At 46.5% G+C, this 22,923-nt stretch overlaps 1 protein-coding gene across 10 annotated transcripts in view; it reads left to right on the plus strand.

The window, feature by feature from the left end:
* TACC2 (transforming acidic coiled-coil containing protein 2) overlaps positions 1–22,923 on the plus strand; it is a 196,703-nt gene that overhangs the window by 43,039 nt on the left and 130,741 nt on the right. For all 10 annotated transcript variants that reach the window (XM_031461897.2, XM_031461899.2, XM_031461902.2 and 7 more), the window contains one exon: positions 17,538–22,829. In XM_031461897.2, coding sequence (XP_031317757.2) covers positions 17,538–22,829 — 5,292 coding nt within the window. The remainder of the gene's footprint in view (positions 1–17,537; positions 22,830–22,923) is intronic.

Genomic DNA, 22,923 nt, shown 5'->3' on the forward strand with positions numbered 1-22,923 from the left:
AATATTTTTCTGGTTGGTTGGTGATGAGGTAACAGGGTGATGTTTCAGGAATCTCTATCATCAACCTTCTGGTTCCAACCAGTCTGGAGTCTACGTGCTTGGGGTCAGCATCTTCCACCAGGTTGGGGGAAGGTTAGTTTTTGCAGAACAACTCAAAGATGTGTCAGACTGTTATCTCTATCCCTTCAGGAGGAATTAGGAGTCCTGTGACTCTATTGTTGTAATAATTAACTGCTTGCGTCTGCTCTTTGGAACTCAGGGAAGGTCAAACAAGAAGCAGGGGGACAATGGAGGGGCTTGTACCCGGGAAGGCCCCAGAGGGTCCTCCTCGGTTTCAAGCCCATAGAACCTGGTGATGACCTGGGTGCAGGCAGGGGAGATGGAGTCTAAAAAGATGCTAAGGTTCTAGACCGAGAACCCAAAAGAAAGATCGAAACTGGGATGTCCAAAGTGAGAGATGCTCTAGGGAAACTGTGATCAATTTTAGACACATTGGAGGAAAGACCACCAAGCCTGCTGGGAACCTGCTGGTCTGGCCATTAAGTAAGCTGGCCCCTGGCCTGGGGAGGAGGAGGAACAGTTTAATGGGGTGATGATGGCACGTTATAGCCCCAAATCCTATGATGTCATAGTGGTTTCTATTATTTACACAAGATAACCTCAGGTAGTCTCACTCTAGTGCCTTTTTTTTTTTACTCTAAAACTATATTTAAGGATATCAAACATGTCAGAGTTGGGGTGAAGGACAGTAAATGAAATTATATGGGGCAGTGTTTTCCAGACTTCCCAGATCATAAGTGTTCATTAAATATATAAATTCATAGGCCCCATTCTAGTTCTTCTGAATCAGAATGGCTAGATGTGGAACCAAGGAATCTGTGTTTTTAATAAACAGCCTGGGTGACTCTTTCCAGTGATGACATTTGTGAGTAATGGTAGACTGCCTGGTCCACCTTATTGTGAGTTAAAATACCTCATTTCCTAAAGATACATACACCCCAATGTTCATAGCAGCACTATATACAGTAGCCAAGACATGGAAGCAACCTAAATGTCCATCAACAGATGACTGGATAAAGAAGTTATGATATGTTTATACAATGGAATACTACTCAACCATAAAAAAGGAATAAAATAATGTCATTTGTAGCAACATGGATGGACCTAGAGATCGTCATCTAAGTGAAGTTACAGATAGAGAAAGAAAAATACCATATGGTACCACTCATCTGTGGAATCTAAAAAAAAAAAAAAAAGACACTATAAACTCGTCTACAAAACAGAAACAGACTCACAGACATAGTAAACAATCTTATGGTTACCAGGGGAAGGGGGTGGGAAGGGAAAAATCTGGGAGTTTGAGATTTGCAAATGTTAGCCAGGAAATATAAGAATAAATTTAAAAAAAACCGAACAAGTTTCTTCTGTACAGCACAGGGAACTATATTCAGTATCTTGTAATAACCTTTAATGAAAAAGAATATGAAGATGAATATATGTATGTATATGCATGACTGGGACATTGTGCTGTACACCAGAAATTGACACATTGTAACTGACAGTACTTAATTAAAAGAAAACCACAAAAAAACCCCACCTCATTTCCTGACCCCTCCCTCGAAGAGTATGATCCAGTAGATTTGGGGTGAGACCCAGAAATCTATTTTTAGCAAGAAGGCCATGTGACTCTTTTGATAAAGTTTGGGAAACACTGACTAGGGATTACCCTCAGTCCGATAACCATAGCTAACTTTTGTTTGCTCTTCTATGAAGTGTATAATTAAGTCTCAGAAGTCAGGGATAATTAGCATACATTAAACTCCTGCCCCCTCTCCTCTAAGTTCCTCTCCTCTAAGTTTTTCTTTCCATGACTATCTCCTGGGAATCCTTTCTGGATTTGCCGCTGTGCTAGGTGCTGGGGACACAGCCAATAACCCTAGGAGCTCTGGGGTTTCTGCTCCAGTGGGTGAATAGGTTGTAGAGAGGCAGTCAGACATGGAACAAGAAAACAAAAGGAAAACAGACACTTGCAGGTAGCCTCAGGGCTCTGAGAGACACCAGGAGGGGGGTGGTCATGAACAGTGGCAGAGAAGGGTGTGGCTAGTTTGGATTAGATTGATGGTTCCCAAAGTGATGTTCCCAGATCTGCAGGCTCAGCACCAGAGTGGGGACTTGATAGAAATGCTAAGTCTTGGGCCTTTCCGCAGACTCTGGGGTGAGCCCCAGGGATCTGTTTAGCAAGCCCTCCGGGTGATTCCGATGTGCCCTAAGGTTTGAGAATCACTGGATTAGATGGTCAAGGAAGGGAGTGCTAGTTGAACTAAATCTGGAATGATAAAAAGGAGGCGGGCTTGGGAAGATCCAGGTAGAGGGCCAGGCAGTGCAAAGGATCTGAGGTGGGAATGAATTTGATGTGTTAGCGAAACAGGAGACTGATTAGGGAGCAAGAGGTGGGCAGGGGCCGGGTCAGCCAGGCAGGGCCTTGAAGGCCGTGGTAAGGCATCCAGATTTAGGTGACATTTTTCAATAGGACCTCTCTGGTTGCTTTATGGAGAACACAAGAGGGCAAGCCTGGAGGCCAGGAGGTCAGAGGAGAGGCCTTTGCAGGACCCAAAAGTTGTAGGGGTGCCTTGACCTGGGGAAGATAGGTATGTTTTATATGTCTATGTATTGTGGTGTTTGGAGGGTCACAAACCATTATAATTAATACCTAGGATTTTTTTTTTTTTTTTTTTGTCTCCCAAAAGCCAGTTTTCACCCCTCTGGGGATGATACTGGTCCACTGATTATGCATAGACTAAGGTGATAACAGTGAAGATAGAGGAACATATGCAGCTTTGAATATTTGGGATATTTTAGAGATAGAGATGCCAGAACTTGCTGCAGGATTGGATTTAGAAGTGTTGCCGATAGATACAACCGGTGTTTCACATTCTTGTCCCATCCCAGAAAGAATTCAGAGACAAGACGTAGTGGTTAAAAAAGGTGAAGTGAGGATTTATTAAAGGATGGATAGTACACTCTCAGGGAAAGAGTGGGCAGGCTCAGGTGAGCAGCTGCCCTGAGTTTCTTTGGCAAGTTAGCTACATAGGGTGTGAAAATGAATGGGCAGAATATTCATCCGGGAGGGAAGGGTTTGGGGTCGTGTTCCCTGATTATCATCCCAGCTCCACCTTCCCAAAGGGAGGAGGGACTTTTGTCCTTATTTAGTCTGGGTTGGAAGTGTCATGGCGTCGGTGCATCATGGGTACTTCTGATCTGCAAGGCTAATTTTATTGAAATGAGGGCATAATAAGCAAAAGGTTACATTCGGACACTAGAAATTCCTGCCTTTTCTCACCTTTCTTTGTTCTTCTCCAGGCCACCTGTCACCCCAAAAATCATGATCCCTTATCAGCCCCAAGGTTCCTGCTTTTCTTCCTCTGCCCAAGGATCCCTGTTACTTACATGATGTGCGGTTTCCTGCATTTGGCCTGTGCCCCTCCTTTCTGCCCAATTCCTGCCATTTGGTCTGTGTCCCCCTTTCTCTGCTCCTATCTATCTGCCTGCTCTAACAGAAGGAGGGAGAGAAGAATTAAGGAAGATTCCTGAAGTTTGGGCTTGAGCAGTTGGGTAAATGGGACCATTTGCTGAGATAGGAACAGCTGGCTTGGTTAGGTCAATTTGCTGAGTTCCGTGGCCACAGATCCAGCGTCCAGGAAGAAATCCTGCTGGTACCAGGTGAATCCAGCCAGACAACAGGCTGACATCACGAACCTGGTCTCAAATTCGGGGAAATTTAGGATGGCCCATGATCTTAGAGAGAGAAGCAGGGTTCTCCTTTGTACCTCAGAGATAGCTCGTTTCCTGCTATATACCTGTGATAATGTGATTTATAATAAGAAACATATATTTGGTCTTCTTCCCAGTCCTGGCACAGAGCTCCTCAATCCCTTGAAATTTCCTAAGTGATGAGAGCAATCAAGGTGTCTTTTGTTATGCTAATGAAGGGACTTTTGGAACTTGCCTAAAAATGAGGGCTGGTTGCCAGGGGAACTAACCCTACGATTAGACAGATGGAACTGTCAGTCCCGCCTGGGTGACCTCTGGGGAGGGGAGAGGGGCTGGAGGTTGAATTGATCACCAGCAGCCAGTGATTTTAATCAATCATGCCTATGTAATAAAGCCTTCATAAAATCCCCAAAGGATGGGGTTCAGAGAGCTTCTGGGTTGGTGTACATGTGGTTTTGAAGAGTGGTAAGTTCAGGAAGGGCATGGAAGCTCCTCGCCCTCTCCCTACACCTTTCCCCGAGCATCCCTTCCATCTGACTGTTCCTGAGTTATATCCTTTTACAATAAACTAATGACCTAGTAGGTAACGTGTTTTTCTGAGCTCCATGAGCCCCTCTAGCAGATTAATTAAGCCAGAAGAAGGGGTTGTAGGAACCTCTGATTTATAGCCAGTTGGTCAGAAGCACAGGGAACAATCTGCAGTTATAATTGGGATCTAAAGCAGGGGACAGTCTGGTGGGACTGAGCTCTTAACCTGTGAAATCCGATGCTACCTCCAGGTAGATGGTGTCAGAATTAAGTTGAGTTGTAAGACATTCACCTAGTGCCCAAGAATTGCTTGTTGGTGTGGGGAAAAAACACCCTACACTGGAATTGTGCAGAATCTTAACACCCAACACCTTAAACACTTGAACAAACCTCATCCTTTTTTTTTTCCAGAGTGGGGATAGAGTTCACTCTCCATTTAACAAACATGGACCCACAGCCCACCACAGGCCAAGCTCTGGGCTTGAGGCCAGAGGTACAAAGATTAACTGGACATATTGGTCCAGTTGTAGAGAAAGATGTGTAAACAAATCATTCTAGAAGAAGCCTAATGCTATAGGCAGGCTCTGTGGGAGCACAGGGTCAGGAGAGGGGCCAGACTTGCTGGGAACAGAAGGAGCATCCTTGGTGGAGGGGTGGGGCTTGGCAGGTGGGGCTTCAAAACTGAGACATAGGGCTTTGTGGGGAAAGAAGATGGTTCCAGGCAGAAGGAACCGCTGGAATTAGATTTGTAGGAAACAGAATTTAGGGAGGACTAGACTTACTAGCCTCTTAAATAGGAAATGTCAGAACTTCTTTAAATACAGAAAACAGGAGATGTAGCATATTCATTAAGGTCAACATTTTGGATCTTTCAAAACTACAAACTGAGAACAAAAAGTCCTTGGTGTTTGGGTAGCAGCAGCTCAGGGAAGGGAAGCAAAATGGTTTGGGAAAAAAAAAATGCAATCCTGGGCTTCAAGGATGCTTCTTACACCTCACTCCCCACTGTCATTTGTGGACTAAGTCCGCTGCCCGTTGGGCATTGGACTCGGAGCCTAAACACATACCTCACCCAGCAGCTCTGTGTGCATGAATGCAGGTGACCTGAGGGGCTCAGAGACGTTAAGGAACCTGCCCCAGGTCACACAGACAGAACGGGGCATGGTGGGGACTAGAATCCAACTTGGTTTGATGCCTCCCAAAGCCCAGGCCCAGAGCCGTTATGCTGAGTTCTTACAGGTGCCTGAAAGTATTTGTGCTGTGTGATTTCCATAATTAGAAAGCAAACCCCAGTCTGTTTTTAAGATGTAATTTCCCTAAAAAGAAGGTCAATTCTCAGACTCAGAGAAAAGAAACATCAAAAAGCTGTGATCTGTCTTATGATCAGTGGCCAGGCCAGCCCTTCGTGACCAAGCCCCACATTTCCTAAGCAGTAGCAGTCTGGTCCTTGCAGACAAAGCTTTGCAAAGTCCCGGGTCTGCTCACAAGCTCCTGCCCAGGCAGGCTGTGTCAGGCAGAGCCCAGTGCAGCCTCCACCGCCTGGCCCGCTTCTGACTCCTGTACCTCTGGCAGGAAAAAAACACAGCCAGGAGGAGGGAGGGAGGGAGGGAGGAAAGGAGTGCGCTCCCCGACTTTTGACACTGGCTGAAAAAGAAGGTCATGTGTCGAATTAGGTGTGTGTCTGTCTGTTCATCCAGTTTCCACGGAGCCTTTAAGAAGTGGATGAGAGGAGTATTTTTCCATTCTGAGACAGTACTTGGAAAGTAGAGAAAAGTTGAAAGTGGAGGGGGAAAAAAAATCACCAACAGTCCCACATTTTACAGGCACCTGTGCTTAAAATATTAGTGTGTTTCCCTAGGGCTTTCTTCTTTTTTTTAGTACTTTCTTGATTGATTGTGATAGCTGTGTGTATATATACATATATAAATATAAAAATATATTTAAACAACATCGATATGCATATCATGTAAATATATTAATATAAATGTAACATATTTAAATCATTAAGAAACCATTATTTATTTATTTATTTATTTATTTATTTATTTATTTATTTATTTATTTATTTATTAAGAAACCATTTTTAGAGCAGTTTTAGGGGAAAACTGAGTAGTACAGAGTTCCCACACGCCCCTCCCTCCTCTGTACCTAGTTCTTTCTCTTACTAACATTTTGCATTAGTGTGATACATTTGTTACAATTAATGCACCAATGTTGACACATTATTAACTAAAATCTATACTTTATATTAAGGTTTACTCTTTGTATTATACTTTCCATGGATTTGACAAATGCTTAATGTCATGTATCCACCATTACAATATCGTGCAGAATAGTTTCACTGCCTTAAAAATCTCCTGCATTCCTTCTGTTCATCCCTCCCTCCCTCCCCTGGCAGCCGCTCATCTTTTTTACTGACTCCATACTTTCTTTTTTTTTTTCTATTACCTTTTTTATTGGTATAAAATACATACTATAAGTGTATAAATCTGAGCACTTGATGTATGTTTACACTTCCGTGTAATCACACCCAGGTCTAGATCTAGGTTACCTCTGTCACCCCGGAACATTCTCTCATGTGCCTTCCCAGTCAATACCTCTTCCCAAGCATAACAGCTATTCTGACTTCTACAACCATTGATCAGTTTTGCCAGTTCTTGAAATTCGTAAAAAATGGGTTTTACAGTCTATATACTTTGGCATCCAGTTTCTTTTACATACTGCTACTTGATTTTTTAAAGTCATTTTTTATTGTGGTTAAAAAAAGGCATAGTATACAATTTACCATCTTAACCAATTCTAAGTACAGCTCAGTAGTGTTAAGTGTAAGACACTGTTGTGCAACCAATGTTTTTATAGTTATTTAAGGTAGAAATTGAGGTCCTTTATTTGAGTCCTTCTTTTTTAATATAGATGTTTTAGTGCATTGAAGTCACTCTAAACGCTACTTTAACTGCATCTGACATTTTGATATTTGTATTTTCATTTTCATTTGGTTCAAACACTTTCTAATTATCCATTTACTTTCTTCTTCGACTCATAGGCTATTTAAAAGTATATTATTTAATTTCCAAATAGTTGGAGATTTTTCAGATATCTTTCTGTTATTGATTTTGAATTTAATTTCATTGTAGCCAGATAATATACTTTGAATAATTTAAATCTTTTAAAATTTGTGGAGTTTTTTTATTGTGTAGGATATGGTCTGCCTTGTAGATGTTTCATTTGCACTTGAAAAGAATATAATTCTGCCCCTGTGGAACAGTGTTTAATAAACATCAATTAGATCAAGTAGGTTGATACTGTTGCTCCAGTCTTCAGTATTTGTGCTGATTTTTTTCTACTGGTTCAATCAATTATTGAGAAGAGTATGAAACTATTCGGTTATAATTGTGGATCTGTCCATTTCTCCTTTGATCAGTTTTTGCTTTATGTATTTTGAAGCCCCGTTATTAGATAGACAAACTTGCAGAATGCTTATGTCCTCTTGAGGAGCTGAACTCTTTGTGTCATTATGATGATCTTCTTTATGCCTCGTAGTACTTGTTGCTCTAAAATCAACTTTAATAAAATGTACACACAACAGATTTCTTTTCGTTAGTATTTTCATGGTATATCTTTCTCCCCCTCATTCTCTTACTTTTAACCTATTTGTGCCTTTCAAGCAAAGTTTGAGGGACTGCCTTCAATATTTCTTGAAAACTGATCTGTTGAATTCTTATGGCTTTTGTAAGTCTGAAAAAAATCTTTAGTTCATCGATGTTTTAGAAAGATACTTTCACTGTGCAAAGAGTTCTAGGTAAGCAGTTTTTTGGTTTTTTTTTTCTTATTGCCTTCAAGATACTGCCCCACTGTGCTGTAGCTTGCATTGTTTCCAACCAAAAATCTGATATCTTCCTTAAGTTTGTTCTTCTATCTTTTCTCCCCTCTGGCTGATTTTAATCTTTTTTTTACTTTTTCACTGGTTTTAAGCAATTAGGTTATGATATGCCTTGGTGTAAACTTCTTGTTTCTTGTGCTTGAAATTAGTTAAATTCTCAGGTCTATGGGCTTACAGTTTGCATCATATTTGGAAATTTTGCAGCCATTATTTCTTCAGATAGCTTTTTAAATTTCTCTGCTTCCTTTAGGGGCTCCAACTGCACATACATTCAGCTGCTTGAAGTTGTCCTACAGCTCAATGATGAGCTGTTCTTTTCTTTTCTTTTTCTTCTTCTTCTTTTTCAGTCCTTTTCTCTGTTTCATTTCAGGCAGTTTCTATTGATATGTCTTCGAGTTTACTAATCTTTTTCTCTGTAATGACTAACCTGTTATTAATCCCTCCCGGTGTGTTTTTCATTTCAGGCATTGCAGCTTTCATCTCTAGAAGTCTGATTTGGGTCTTTTTTATAACTTCCGTATCTGTACTTATCATGCTCAGTCTTTCCTCTGTGTTTCCTCCTGAACACATAGAATTTACATTACTTTTTGGAAAGTCCTTGTGTACTAATTTTATTATCTGCACAAGTTCTGGGTTGGCTTTCATTGAGTTTTCTTTTCAGTCTGGGTCTGTTTTACTGCTGCTTTGCATGTCAGACACTGTAGACTTTATGCTTTTGGATTCTGGATATTTTTGTATTCCTATAAATATTCTTCAACTTTGCTCTGGGATGCAGTTATTTGGAACAGCTTGATCCTTTTGGGCTTTACTTTTAAGCTTTGTTAGGTGGGACCAAAGCAGGATTTAATCTAGGGTTAATTTTCTCCGCTTCTGAGGCAAGACTTTCTTAGCACTCTAACAAATGTCCCATGAATTATGAGGTTTTCCACTCTGGCTGGTAGGAATGGGAATTATTCCCAGCCCTGTATTAGCTTTAAAGATTCTTGCCTATAAATCTTTCAGGTGGTCTGTACCTAGTCTCAGGTGGTTTCCACACATATCCATGCTGATCAGTATTTTGCACATCTCCAGAGTCCTCTCTTTGTTCAGCTTTCACTTCTTGGTACTCTGCCTTGGGAACTCTAGCTGCCTTGGTCACCCCAGACACCCAGCCCCATCCCCTTAAGTCAGGGAGACCACATGGCTCCAGCTGGGTTCCCCCACCCTGGGCCACTTAAGGTCCTAAGCTGGGGCGGTAGCAGGGCTTACCCTATTGCCTTCCATCTCCAGGGATCTCTGTTCTTTTTTCCCACGTCTCCTGCAGAAGCGGATCCCCCATCAGTCCAACCCCCTGTTGTAGTTAACAATTCTTTATATGACACTTTCCAACCCAGGCTCTCTGAAAACATCTAAAAGCCACCGTATCAAGTTTCTCTAATTTTAGGTGGAAATGCAGCAAAACACTTGGCATTTATTTTGGGAGAGATGAGGAGGCCCTTCTAGAGAAAAAGAATTATAAGAGAGAGGATCCCAGGGCCAAGAGTTATTTCTCTTTTCTCTTGGAGAGCAGCTTGTACCACAGACACTTGCCGTCTCTTGTGTCTTTTTACAGCCTCAAATGCCAACTCTGACAGCACTAAATCTTCCCAAATGCGTCACTACAGCTGTGTTCGAGCTGAGAAGGAGACTAGAATGGTCTTTATGTCTTTGACATTGAACCGACTTTGCCCCTACGAATGTTGACTCACCACACACACACACACACACACACACACACACACACACACACACCCCATGTAGACGAATGGGATTAGAGAGAGACAGACTTCAACAAAATGGCTTGTGTCTGGGACTTAACCTAACAAGAAACCCTTAGTCACATTTTGGAACTCAAATCTCTCGTAGGTGACACGGGTAACATCTTCTTGTTCAGAGAGTGGTCCGAATGGCTGAAAAACTTCTCCATCATCAAGGGACAATTCCATTATGTTCCCTGTTTTGTACTTCATTGACTAAGGGAGGAAAATTATTTTACTACGTGTTAGAAGTCTTATCGAGAAGGAACATAACGGGAGGGGAGGGTACAGCTCAGTGGTAGAGTGTGTGCTTAGCATGCACAAGGTCCTGGGTCCAATCCCCAGTACCTCCGTTAAAAAAATAATAAAATAATAATAATAAATTTAGAAAAGAAGAAATATAACAAAAACATATATACCTCTATCTCTTGTCCAAAATACCCTTGTGGTGTCAAAATAAAATAACACTCCCATAATCCAAGGACATGGACAAAATCGTCATTTGCATTTTTCCACGGATGACTGGTGGGGTTTAACTTAAAATTAAGAAAATCTTCATATTCTCAGTTAAGCATTCTACCCAATTCCTTGATTTGTGCTTATTAGAGTTTTAAAAATCTTTCTTGATTGTGAATAAAAGTAGATCTCTCTTGTAATGGGATTGTAGTTTTACCTTTGACATTTGATCATTAAGAAATGTACAAATGATTGGAAGTAATTATTATGCCAGAAATGCATTTAAATGAATTCCTGTTTTCTTGAGACAGTATCTGCATGCATTTGAAGTACAGTGACAGGCAGACGGAAGGAGGAGACACAGAGTCCCTTCCAGCTACCGGGAAGGCCTGCGTGTCACACTCCGAATCCAGTGCTGAGATTGAGAACCACACAATTGGGTCAACCCCACGTGAGGGTTGCTGAAAAAATTGGTTAGAGGACAGTTTTTTGAATCTTCTTTGGAATTCAGGTGCCTGTGCTCTTTCTGCAGAAAAGAACCCTAGTTTAACCACGTGTGCTTCATCTAGTGCTTCTTACAGTATCTAAAGAAGGGGAGCTTCTCTATTGCACACGTAACAATCATGAGAAACACTGAGTTCAGTATTTAAAAGCCTCTGACAGAAATGTAAAAACAGAGGGCTTATCTCATGCAACTCTTGTTAGACAGTCATTAATAATTGACCCAGAATGACCTATCATAGTTTGTCCAATCACTAAGTTCTCCAGGAGATTGTCTTCTTAGGCCGTCTTCCTAGCTTGAGAAGGAAAAGGAAAAAAAAAAGAAAAGCTGAGAACTGGGCCTATTCTAGGGAGAAGAATACATCTGAGAAGGATGATTGTTCACAACTTTGGAGCATCTTAGTTATCAGACTTAAGATACACAGGGAGAAAAACACAAAGCAAGGCAGGAATAAAGACACTGCATGCACTAGGTGGTTACAGGAAATGCAGCTGTGTCATTGTGAAGATCTACACGGTCCCCAAATTCGCCAAATTTATTCTGATTTCATGTTGGGAAGAACTGAAAACATTCTGGAGCCTTGTTTACTTTCTTTGGTCAGGGTCTCAGCCTTACTTCTTCTCAAGAAACCTCACATGCACAACATGGCCTGTGAATGCAAAATGCATGAGTGTGATGATTTCATGTGGGGACATTGTTCATCCTTTGAATTAGACTAACTTATGAAAATTACAAATCATTCGCAGGCTTCTGTCCTTTATAATTAGTAACAAGTCACTTGCAGTGCACCCCTTAACTCATCAGACCCCCCGGTGCACCAAGGGACGTGTGGTGGAGTGGTGCTGCCTTAACCTCATTTCTTTGACCGAGGCATTTAAACAAAAGTACTTTGCCTTTTCTGGGTCCTGGTTTCCTCATCTGTAAAATGAAAGGTTTGGCCTAATAGATTACTAGAATGCGGTGATCGTATGGAAGAAAAGAACTTTCCTTATCCTTAGGTCAAACCACCATGATTTGGGAGCCTTTCTGCATATTTAGAATCCTTGATTTGGGTTCAATTGTATTTGTCCATCCATCCATCCACCCAACTATCCGTCCAACCACCCATCCACTCATACGTTCATATATTCGATGTTTGCTATACGCCAAGCACTGGGGAAACAATATTGAAAAGAGGCGAGACCCAGCCTCCATTATACTCCAGTGGGGGAGACGGTCATCAGTGCATGTCCGTGGCAGCTGTGACTAGTGCCCTCACTAAGTGGGCCTGTGGAAGGAGACCTGATTCCAGAGGCCAGGCCAGGGAGGCTTCCCTAGGACATAGAGATTGGGGCTGAGATCTGCCGGGAGAAGCAGGAGGGCTCTCAGCTCCAGGCAGATGCAGGGACAATGAGGTCTCTGTGGGACGAAGCAGGAAGGGTAGGCTGGGGCCACAGCGGGCTGCAGACTCGGGTCACCGAAGAAGCTTCCTGTGAGGGTGACAGGATCAGGCTTTCATTTCCAAGCCGTTGCTCTGGCTGCAGCCTGAAGAACAGAATGCAGGATGCAGGGGCTGGAGTGAATGGGAGAAGAGGCTCCGATGGTCCAGGAGAGGTGAGGCCAGCAAGTAGAGGGAAGCAGGCAGCGGCAGAGCCCTGGGGCTGGAAAGGGCTTGATCTTGCTTTTGCACCAGGGACTCGAGTCTGGTCTTGAACCTCTCTGTAAATGTGTCTTCATATGTGCAGTGCTGGGCGGGCATCCACTCTGCCTGGCTACTGAGGGGATGAAACGTAATCATAACTGAAAGTACTTGGCCTTAGTAAGTGCTCAGTACATGGCAACTCTCCCTCTTGACGATTTTGTTCAATGGTTTTGCTGGTTCCCTGAAAGCCTGGTAGTGCAGGGGCCAAACTTGTTTTTCCCTCCACCAGCCTCCTTCCTCTTTTTGAGCATTCCTAGTCACCTCGAGTGTGTCTTTAGAACTGCGCATTTAGGAGCCCATCCAGATGTGACTGTCTCCAGCTAGGGTGGTGGAGAGGGTCTTTTCTGCACCCCTGTTGTCTGCTCAGGCCTTTGCTGCAGCACATCACCCCTCTTCTTGTCCCCGCACCCCCTGCTTCTCTCTATGTTGTGCTGGGGCGTCTGGTCTGCACCAAGGAGGCTGCAGTCCCTGGGCCCTCCCCACCTCAACTCAAAGGCAGGGCGCCCTGCGGGCTGAAAGCCTTCCACTTAGAACACCGCGCTGCCCAGCCCACAAGAGCTGCCTTTGGATTCTGAGCTGAACCGCCATCCCACACATTCTGATTCAATCTTGAAGCACAAAAGGACATTATGTAAGCTTCAGTTAATGCAGAGCCCTCACAGATCAGTTCTCAGAATTTTTCCCGCCCTTGGGCAAACCTGCTCCTGGTGAGTAACTTTAATCTGGTTTTAAAAAAAATTGCTTCTGATGGGCAATCATGAAGATTGCTGGTGCTCAGTGTGTGTGAAATAAACCAAGGCTGGGTCCTTATTTTGAAGGAATCTTGTGCCTCACACTGAGTGGGAAATGTGTTCCTAGTTGCTCTCAGACCCACAGGTCTTCAAGATGCCCAGATTGAGTGACTGTATCACCTTGTCCCCAGTCGGTCATGACTTCAGGCAGCCTAAAGGGAGGCCACACACCTGTCCTGAGCCGGCAGCTGCTGTCAGAGGCAGGACCACTAAGTGGCTTTGTTTGTTTTATTACAGCACAGAGAGGGCTGTGTTCTGCACCTCCTGAACAAGCAGATGCAAGTAGGGGCACTTCATTTCTGAATTACTCACCACTAATCTCATTAGCTGCCAAACGGTTTGACTCTTAGTTAATGAGTGAGACACAGTTAAGTGTGAAGTGCTTATTAAAAGGAAAATGGCCAGAATCAGGAGGGCAGAGTTGCTGGTTCTGGGACATTCCACTGAGTTCCAGAAATCCTGCTCTGCAGAGGCCAGCCCAAGAGGTTTCACACGTGTCAGTCAGTACGGGGTCAGGGCTCTCCGTGGGCAGGTCTGTCCCTGTGACCATTTGAGGATTGGAGGGTTTCACATAACTTATTCTCTGAGTTTTCTCTTTTTTGCCCTTGTCAGCTTGGCTTTTGGTCTGAAAATGCTAATCTGGTTGAGACAGTAGCCAGCTCTCTGTCTTGGGTCCACTGGAAATATTTTCAGTGTCGTATGTGTAGGAACAGACGTTAAATCAGGGTGACTGGTGCAGTGATGTGTACACACCTCCTTCAAGGATGTCATATGATGTCATGTACATTCATAGGTGAGGGCCTTGGCGAGAGGCTGCACTGGAGCCAGGTGAAGAGCCTCTCGCTCTCTGTGTTAGTCCCTTTAGGCTGCTACTATAACAATATCATAGACCGGACGTTTATTTCTTGCAGTTCTGGAGGCTGGAGAGCTAACATCGAGGTGCCAGCAGATACCATGTCTGGTGAGGGCTCACTTCCTAGTTCACAGATGGACGTCTTCTCTTGGGTCCTCACACAGCAGAAGGGGCAAGGGAGCTCTCTGGGGTCTCTTTTATAAGGGCACTAATCCCTTCATGGGGGCTCCACCCTTATGACCTAATCATCTTCCTGAGACCTTATCTCCTAATACCATCACCTTGGGGGGTTGGATTTCAACATCTGAATTTTGAGGACATGAACATTCAGCCTCCCTCCTTGGAGGTTTTTATTTTGGAGGCAGCAGAGAGTGAATAAGAAGACCATGGCCCATCAGATTCAAGCTTACCCTCTGTTCTCAGGGTTCTCATCTGCAACAAGGCAGTGAGAATACCCGTCTTGCAGGGCGACTGGCAGAGTTAAATGAGATACCCCAGGTGACGCATGGATGTCCAGGGAATTTCATCCATCATTATTTTCCTGACTTTTCATTTTGGAAAATTTGAAACCTTAAAAATGTTGAAAGGATAGTTCAATAAATGCCCAGGATAGCTATTGTGTTAGGCTGCTCACACGGCCATAGCAGACTGCAGAGCGGGCGGCTTCAAGACGAGAAATTTATTTTTTCACAGTTCCAGAGGCGGAAATTCCTAGGTGAGAGCGCTGGCAGGGCTGGTTCTGGGGAGGCCTTTCTTCTTGGCTGGCAGGTGGCGTCTTCTTGCTGTGTTCACCCGTGGCCTTTTTGCCTGTGTGAGCGGCTCCTGGTGTCTCCTCCTTTTATTTTTTTTAAAAATTAATTTATTAAAAATTTGTTTTTAAATTGAAGTATAGTCTGTTTACAATGTGTTGATTTCTGGTGTAGAGCATAATGTTTCAGTCGTACATGTACATACGTATATTCATTTTCATATTCTTTTTCACTATAGGTTACTACAAGATGTTGCATAGAGTTCTCTGTGCTGTACAGAAGAAACTTGTTATTTACTCCTCCTCTTCTTATAAAGACATCAGTCCTGTTGGGTTAGGACCCCACTCTTATGACCTCACTTAATTACCTTGTTAGAGGCCCTGTATCCAAATACAGTCATTGATTAGGACTTCAACATACCGATTTTTAGGGAGACACAACTCAGTCCGTAACACATATTTCTAAATTTTAACAGAAATGTACTTCAACACTCAATACTTCATATACAACAGTATGTGTACTTCATATATGCATCTCTCATAAATGAATGTATACGCATTGCCCTGCATGGAGAGCTAGAATTTTGGTAGTGACATGTAGAGTAGACTCTTTCCTCTGGTCACATTCAGAACACTGTGGGTCCAAACGACCCATGCTGGAGAGGGTGTGGAGAAACGGGAACCCTCCTGCTGCTGGTGGGAATGTAGTTTGGTACAGCCATTATGGAAAACAGTATGGAGATTCCTCAAAAGGCTAAAAATAAACTTACCATGTGATCCAGCAATCCCACTCCTGGGCATATATCTGGAGGGAACTCTAATTCAAAAGGACTTACGCACCCCAATGTTCATAGCAGCACTATATACAATAGCCAAGACATGGAAGCAACCTTAATGTCCATCGATAGATGACTGGATAAAGAAGCTGTGGTATATTTCTATAATGGAATACTACTCAGTGATAAAAAAAAGAATGAAATATCATCATTCTATGTGAAGTAAGCCAGAAAGAGAAAGAAAAATACCATATGATATCACTCATATGTGGAGTCTAAAAAAAAAAAAAGAGGACACTAATAAACTCATCTACAGAACAGAAACAGACTTGCAGAAACATTCTTATGGTTACCAAGGGGGAGGAGGTAGGAAGGGATAAATTTGGGAGTTTGAGATTTGCAAATGATAACTACTATATATAAAAATAGATTAAAAATTTTTCTTCTGTATAGCACAGGGAACTATATTCAATATCTTGTAATAACCTTTAACTAAAAAGAATCTGAAAATGAATATATGCATATATATGCATGGCTGGGACATTATGCTGTATACTAGAAAATGACACATTGAACTGACTATACTTCAATTAAAAAAATAATAAGAAAAAAAAACCCACTGTGGGTCTATTAATATGTAAATATATGTGTGTAACAGTTACAAGAAGATTCCATAAAATTTCCTCCCAATAACAATTTTAAACAACACGGTAAAAACCTTAGAAAAACCATACTTCTGTTAACTTTGCCTTGGGCAATGTTTCTTGATAGTAAAAGGTACACAATCGTAACAAATATATAGAATCACAGCTGCATAAAAACAACAAAAATTGCACCCCCTAAAAAGTTGTGTAGAACAAAAAGGAAATTCACTAGAACACTTTAAGCAATGAGCATGTGGGAGATATATTTTCTACATTTTCAATATTTTGTATTGGCCATGAATTATTTTTAAATTTTAAAAATGCACTTAATTAAAACTATATAGACTTGAGAAACACAGTCCAAATACGGAATGTGGTGAGCTATTTTACAATAACTGGAGAGTTGATTATCTATAGCCAGTCCTTGTTTCTGAGCCATGTTCCCCCAAGTTTCCTTCATGTTCGTAGTTTTTCTCTACACATTGTACGGCAAAGTAAGTTCAAGGTATCAAGGTAGGACAGATGTGGGTATGAAGGTAATTCAGCTCTGAGGAGTTTTACATATAGATCATATGCAGAAATTCCACAGCTAAATTGAATTGATTTTGGGTTATGCTTCCAAGTACCATCCACTGGATTGTAAAGAATCAAGTTAACCTTTTATCAAGAATAGCTCTTTATTTCAAAGCACAGCTTTGCCCAGTTTTGCTTTTTCCCTGAACCTCTGAGGGTCCCCAGGAGTGTTTGAGACCTGTTTGTAAACTACACAGAACTTGTCCAAATCCTCTATTATGGTTTACAGTTATTAAAAATGTTCTAAGTTTCCCACATTTTAGAAAATCATTAATTTGTTTCCATATTTCCCCATTCACACCACTGACCAGCATAGAAAGCCTCAGACTGAAAGTTGGAGAGTCTCTGCAGTGATTTTTGGAAAAAGTGAGGGCATGAGGAATGGTTGTGGGGTGGTGGGTCTGGGGGGTTCCCTTCATGGAGAGGAGTAAACTGCATGAGGATGCCGTGTGGTGCGGACTTCAGTGGGGAGAGGGTTGGAGTGATTTTGCCTGTGCTGTGGTCTGTCCTTGGCACCTGCAGGAACAGGTAACACACTAAATTTTTTCATTGTTGGCAGCTTTGGGCACAGAGGTTCCTGCTCCGCTTCTGAGGGTGCTGCCAGCGTGGATCCCTGCATCGTGTCCCCAGAGGTGACTGAGCCAAGGAGACACCCACAAGAAGCCAGGGGCCCACAAGTTTCTCCACTGCCCAGTCCCCTGAAGCCCTGGGAGCAGGAGTGTCCCTCAGCCTCCATGCCCTTTGCTGAGGGCCCCCCAGAAGGCCGCTTGGCAAGTCCAGCAGCAGCACCTGAAGACTGGCCCCTTGTTCAACCCCCCTGGAAGGAACCTTCCCCAGGTGCCCAGGGAGATGCTCCAGCAGCCTTTGTCCCCAAGGGGGACAGCTCTACTCAGCGCAGTGTGGTTGCAACCGTCCCCAACACTGGAAGAGAAAGAGACCTGAAGGAAGAAGAGAGGCAGAAAGTGTCTTCCTCCAGTCTCATTGACCAGTTGCCAGAAATTTCACCAGCAGCTCCCAGAGAGCCGATGAAGGGACAGCTGTGTGGAGAGGATGGCCAGCCTGGTGGGTTCGAGTCCCAAGGGAAAGAGGCTGTAGTTGGCTTCCCCCCCCCAGAGCCTGGGCAGGGAGCACCTTCTGGACAAGTGGCCCCTAAGGTGCCTGCTGCAGCCCAGCCAGGACAAGAGAGCTCAGCTGGCCTGGAAGAGCCTCCCCCAAAACCCGAGACCCCGACCCCACAAGATCCAGCCCCCAAATGTCAAGTGGCAGTGCTGCCTCAGGATTTCACCGATGATCCGGATTCCCTTGGGGCCTGCCCTCCCAGTAGGAGCAATTCAGAGGCTGCCCAAGAAGCCGAAGCGAAGGCTGCTTCCCAGGAAAACTGCCAGCAACAAATGGGAGCTCATCCGCCACCCACAGAGCTGCCCTGTGATTCACCGAGTCCTGCCCTGACGCCGGGGGCCAAGGGCACCTGGGAGGAGACGCTGGGTGCCCGAGATGCTGAGGGTCACCGGCAGACAGGGAGGCCAGGAGCCGAGCCTAGTCAAGATGTCTGTGCAGCAGCAGACGAGCAACCCGAGGGGGCTTTGCTTGCGGGCACTGAGCCTTTCCCACACGCAATGACCGAGGACACGGGTCCAGCTTCAAGCCTCACTTCACAGCCAGCTGCTCCGGCCTCTGTTGCTGCAGGACAACCCAGCTGGTTGAACAAGGACTTGGTTTCTGGGGCTGAGATGCCTGGTCTTACAGATCCAGCTAAAGAGCTGGCAGAAGCCGGGTTGGCAGTTCAGGAGAAGCTTGCATCAGATCTTGGAGGAGAGGGAGAGGGTCCAGAAAAGGGCCCCAGAGAGGTTCCAGCCCCTTCACCCCAGGAGGAGAGGGGGGAGATCTTGAATAGGGAGCAGAACAACGAAGTCCAGCAAGGGATTCTGCCCCCTCCCCCCACCAGTGCATCAGATGAAAGTGTCAGAAAGTCGCTGGGGCCGAAGGATGAAGTCAAGGCCCCTGGAAGCCCAGCTGTGCTTAAGGAAGAAAGCAGACTACCTGGCGCCGACCCTAGAGGACAGGAAGAAGCCCCGGAGCCACCTGACGCTGCGGGTCCTGGGAACCTTCGGGAAGAGCAACCCGAGGCCTGCGGCTGCAAGCCTGACCCAGAGGCGGGAAGGGACCAGGTTTCCCAGCTAACTAGCGATGTGGAGAGGACAGGCCTCCCCAGCACGGCCGCTGCACAGCCACTCAGAAAGGACATCCCCGGGCATGGGGACAGGCCCGGCGCTCCTTCAGAGGAGGCGGCTTGGAGCTTGGAGGCCTGTGGGATGATGGGAGAAGCCGGAGTGGTCCCTGAGTCTGACTCACTGCACCGGATCTGTGAGCAGGACCCTGTCCCGCCCTCTGGACCGGATGGAGCCGGTGAACACGTTCTTCCCGAGAGAGCTGTCTGGGAGGGGCCAGGACTGCAGACTGAATGTCCTGACACCCTTCAGGACGTGGTGGGGTTGGGGATAATGGACTCTCTTCCTGATTTAGAATCTGACAAACTGGGTTTCCTGTCAACTCCTGCTGCCGAGGTCATCCCCAAAGCCCAGGAGGCGGAGAGCACATCTGAAATAAAGGCGAGGAGCCACCCATCCGAGCAGAGGCCCGGCAGCTGTGATGGGGAGAGCTTGCTGACATCCCCCCAGCCCTGTGGGCTGGGGCGTGATGCAGCTGCACAGGAAGTCCACGCTGATGGGCCGCCTCCCCCTAAAGAGGGGAACTTGGCAGTGGACTGTGGGCTCACGACACTCAGCCTGCAGCAAGATCAGCAGGGAAACCTGTCCTGCCCGGGGGACAGCGGGATGCAAGAAGCTGAGTCAGAGAGGTCCTCGCTGTATTCTGAGAACTGTCCCCAGCCATCCCAAATGGACCCAGAAGCATCCATCTTTGATATGCTCCCGAAGCAGTCCCAACGGTGTGAGAATGAGAAAGAGACTTACCCAAGTGGTGCTGATTTTAAGAACCTGAGTGCAGATTCCACCCCAACCCACATACCTGTGGAACCTCCGGAGGATGTGCCCCTGCCTGTTCAAGGAGGAAAGGAGCAGGCTTCTGGATCAGAACTTCAAAGTGAGCTCTCCGAAGGCAGTCTGTCTGATGCTTCAAGTTCAACTCCTGGGGACACAGTTCAGGAGAGTCCTACGACAGAGCAGTCAGAGCTGTCAGCACCAATGAGCCCGGAGTTGCCTGCATTGGGGGAGGATGGGCAAAAGGGAGACCGCAGCGGCAGCCAGCCCTCTAGTGTCTCACTTCCTGCAGCAGACACCTTACAAGACCCTGCTCTTGAAGGTAGCCTGAGCAGAAAGGAAAGTTGCTACACTGCGCAGGGGCCAAACAAGTCCCAGCAGGAGCTGGTTGATGGGCTGAAAGCTGGCAGCCCGCAGGAAGAAGCGCGTCTCAGGGCTGAAGATGCTGAAGCAGCTGACGCTCAGCCCCCGCCCCAGGGCTCGGGCAGGACAGAGAAGGCAAGTGGGGACACAGTGATGGCCCCACCTTATTGGCCTCACTCAGTAGTTCCCCTGGATGCAGCTCCAGCACCTGCTGGCCCCACTGTCACTCCCAGCCAGGATGCCCCTGAGAGAGACACATGTGATGAAACCCAGGAAGGCAGACAGCAATCAGGGTTGGCCCCACAGAAGGAAATGGAGCGCCCCACTGCCTTGGATGCAGAAACCCAAAAGCTTCCTTCAAGTGTCCTATCAGCTGAGGATCAAGGTGCAGAAGGTGAGGCTGCCGAGACTGGTGGGAACACTGATGGAGGAGACCTGGGGATGCAGCGGGCTCCGGAGGAGTCAGAAGAAGCTGTTCTAAGCAGTGGCTTCTTCCAGACAGAGCAGTGCCCCTCCTCTGGGGAGGAAGCTTCTACCTGTGCCCTGGGTGAGCCCTGCCAAGCTGAGCAGCCCTTGCTCAGCTGCCAGGATGCCTTGCTGCCAGCCAGAGAGCTGGGTGGGATTCCCAGGGTTGTCATGGATATTCCTGCAGCCCAGGCTGTCCCCGACCCAAAGAGGCTCCTGCCATCCAGGCCACCAGAAGAGGCTGCTCCTGACACTCCTTACCTGCATATTGATGGCGCTGCCAGCACAGGTACAGAAGACAGTGGGGTGAAAGCTGCTTCATCTCAAGTCCCCACAGCTCCCGGTGAGAGCCCCTGTCCCGTACGGGAGCCCCTGCTTGTCTTGGAAAACGCCTCCTCCATGACGGTGCCTGAGGGTTCCCTCGCCTCCCTTTCACAACTGGGAGCCGCAGATGGGGAAATCTCTGCAGCACAAGACCCCAGCGGAAGCCCCAAAGCTGGGACCTTTGAGGAACCTGTGGACTCTGTGCCCTACGTGGACAAGATGCCACTTCTGGCCAAGGGTAAGCAGACCACAGCGGAGGAGAGAGCGTCAAGAGCTCCCGGTGCAAGTGCCAAGCCCAGTGAAATTCCTGCACGTCCCACCAGGGAGGGGAGCACGGCAGGTGATGTAGCGAGGGAGGCAGAGAGTAACAGGGAGAAGATGGTAGACCCTTCCAAGGACCCGAGGAGGGGAGCAGCAGTTGATGTAGATGCAAGCTCTAAGCAGCCCAGCATGGTCACTGGGTTCCCTGACTTCAGGGAGCACATCACCAGGATCTTTGAGAAGTCTGTCCTGGGAGCACTGACCGCCGATCGGCTCCAGAGCACACTGGGAGAAAAGGCAGGAGCTGGGAGGAGTGTGACGGGCAAGGACCTTGCCATGCCCAGCCCAGGGAAGCTTCCAGATGGGATTCAAGGAGTGGCCGTCGCCCCTCTTCCCAGCCCTCCTGCTGGACTCTGGGTAGACTCAAACGACAAGAAGCAAGAGTTGGCCGTAGAGGCCGAGATTTCCTGTCTGATTCCCCAGGATCCAGCTCCAGAAAAGCTGGCCGCAGAGCAAAACCTGCCAGGTGCCAGTGTGGGGATGGAAACGAGTGGGGTCCCACAGAGGCTGACGGAAAGTGAGACATCGGAGGGGGCTGGGGAAGGCAGGCCCGGGGCTGGAGGCCAGGCCCCTGCACAGCAGGGAAGCTGCCGGCAGGAATCAGCTTCCGGTCTGCCTTCACAGGCGACTTCTCCAGAGATTCCTGTTGCTGACTTGCAGGTGGCTCCCCAGAGCCCTGGAGAAGGGCACTCAGTTCAGGACGACAGAATTCCTTCTGGAAAACAGCACCAAGACACATCCAGCAGCGATAGCCAACCCAGAGAAGATGGTGCCTGGGGCTTTTCTCCCATGCCAGTGTCCACCTCTGCCCTGGGAGCATCTTCTGTCCCCGGGGACGTTCCTACTGGGACCGGGGCCATCAGTGAGCCTTGCACCCCAGACACACTTAGAGGTGAGAGAAGGCATGGAGGTGCGACTGGGATCTCAGAAACACAAAATGCCCTGGGCAACCAGAGCGCCCCGGAGCCACCAGCTGGGGAAGTGGCAGACACTCGCCCGGAGCCCGGCTCGGTAGCAGGAGCTGCTAGGGATGCAGAGGGTGACGTCACTTTGAGCACAGCTGAGACCAGGGCACGTGCGTCTGACGACCTGCCTGAAACAGGTACTACGAGAATGTTCTCCAGTGCCGCCTGTGCCTCGGTGCTGCCAGGAAGCCTTGGGGACGCAGGCTGCCCTGAAGGGGATCTGAGGATGGATGCTGCAGCCGTCCTGAGCAGGGACAGCCCGGCCGGGCACCTGCAGGCCGAAGAGCAGCCCGAGCCTGAGCTACCTGCTCCCTCTGGGGACAAGAAATTGGGTGTCTCCTCACCTCCAGAACCTGACGAAGCTGGGGACCCAAAGATGCAAAGCCTGGTTCCAGAAGTGCTCAACACTGAGAGGTACTTACAAAAAATAAACTCCCACCAGAATATGGGGTCAGCCTCAAACGTGATTTTAAATCGGGTGGATTTTAAAAAGCCAATCAAATAGATG

Source organism: Camelus dromedarius, chromosome 8 (assembly GCF_036321535.1).
Source record: "Camelus dromedarius isolate mCamDro1 chromosome 8, mCamDro1.pat, whole genome shotgun sequence".
Taxonomy (NCBI): Eukaryota; Metazoa; Chordata; class Mammalia; order Artiodactyla; family Camelidae; genus Camelus; species Camelus dromedarius.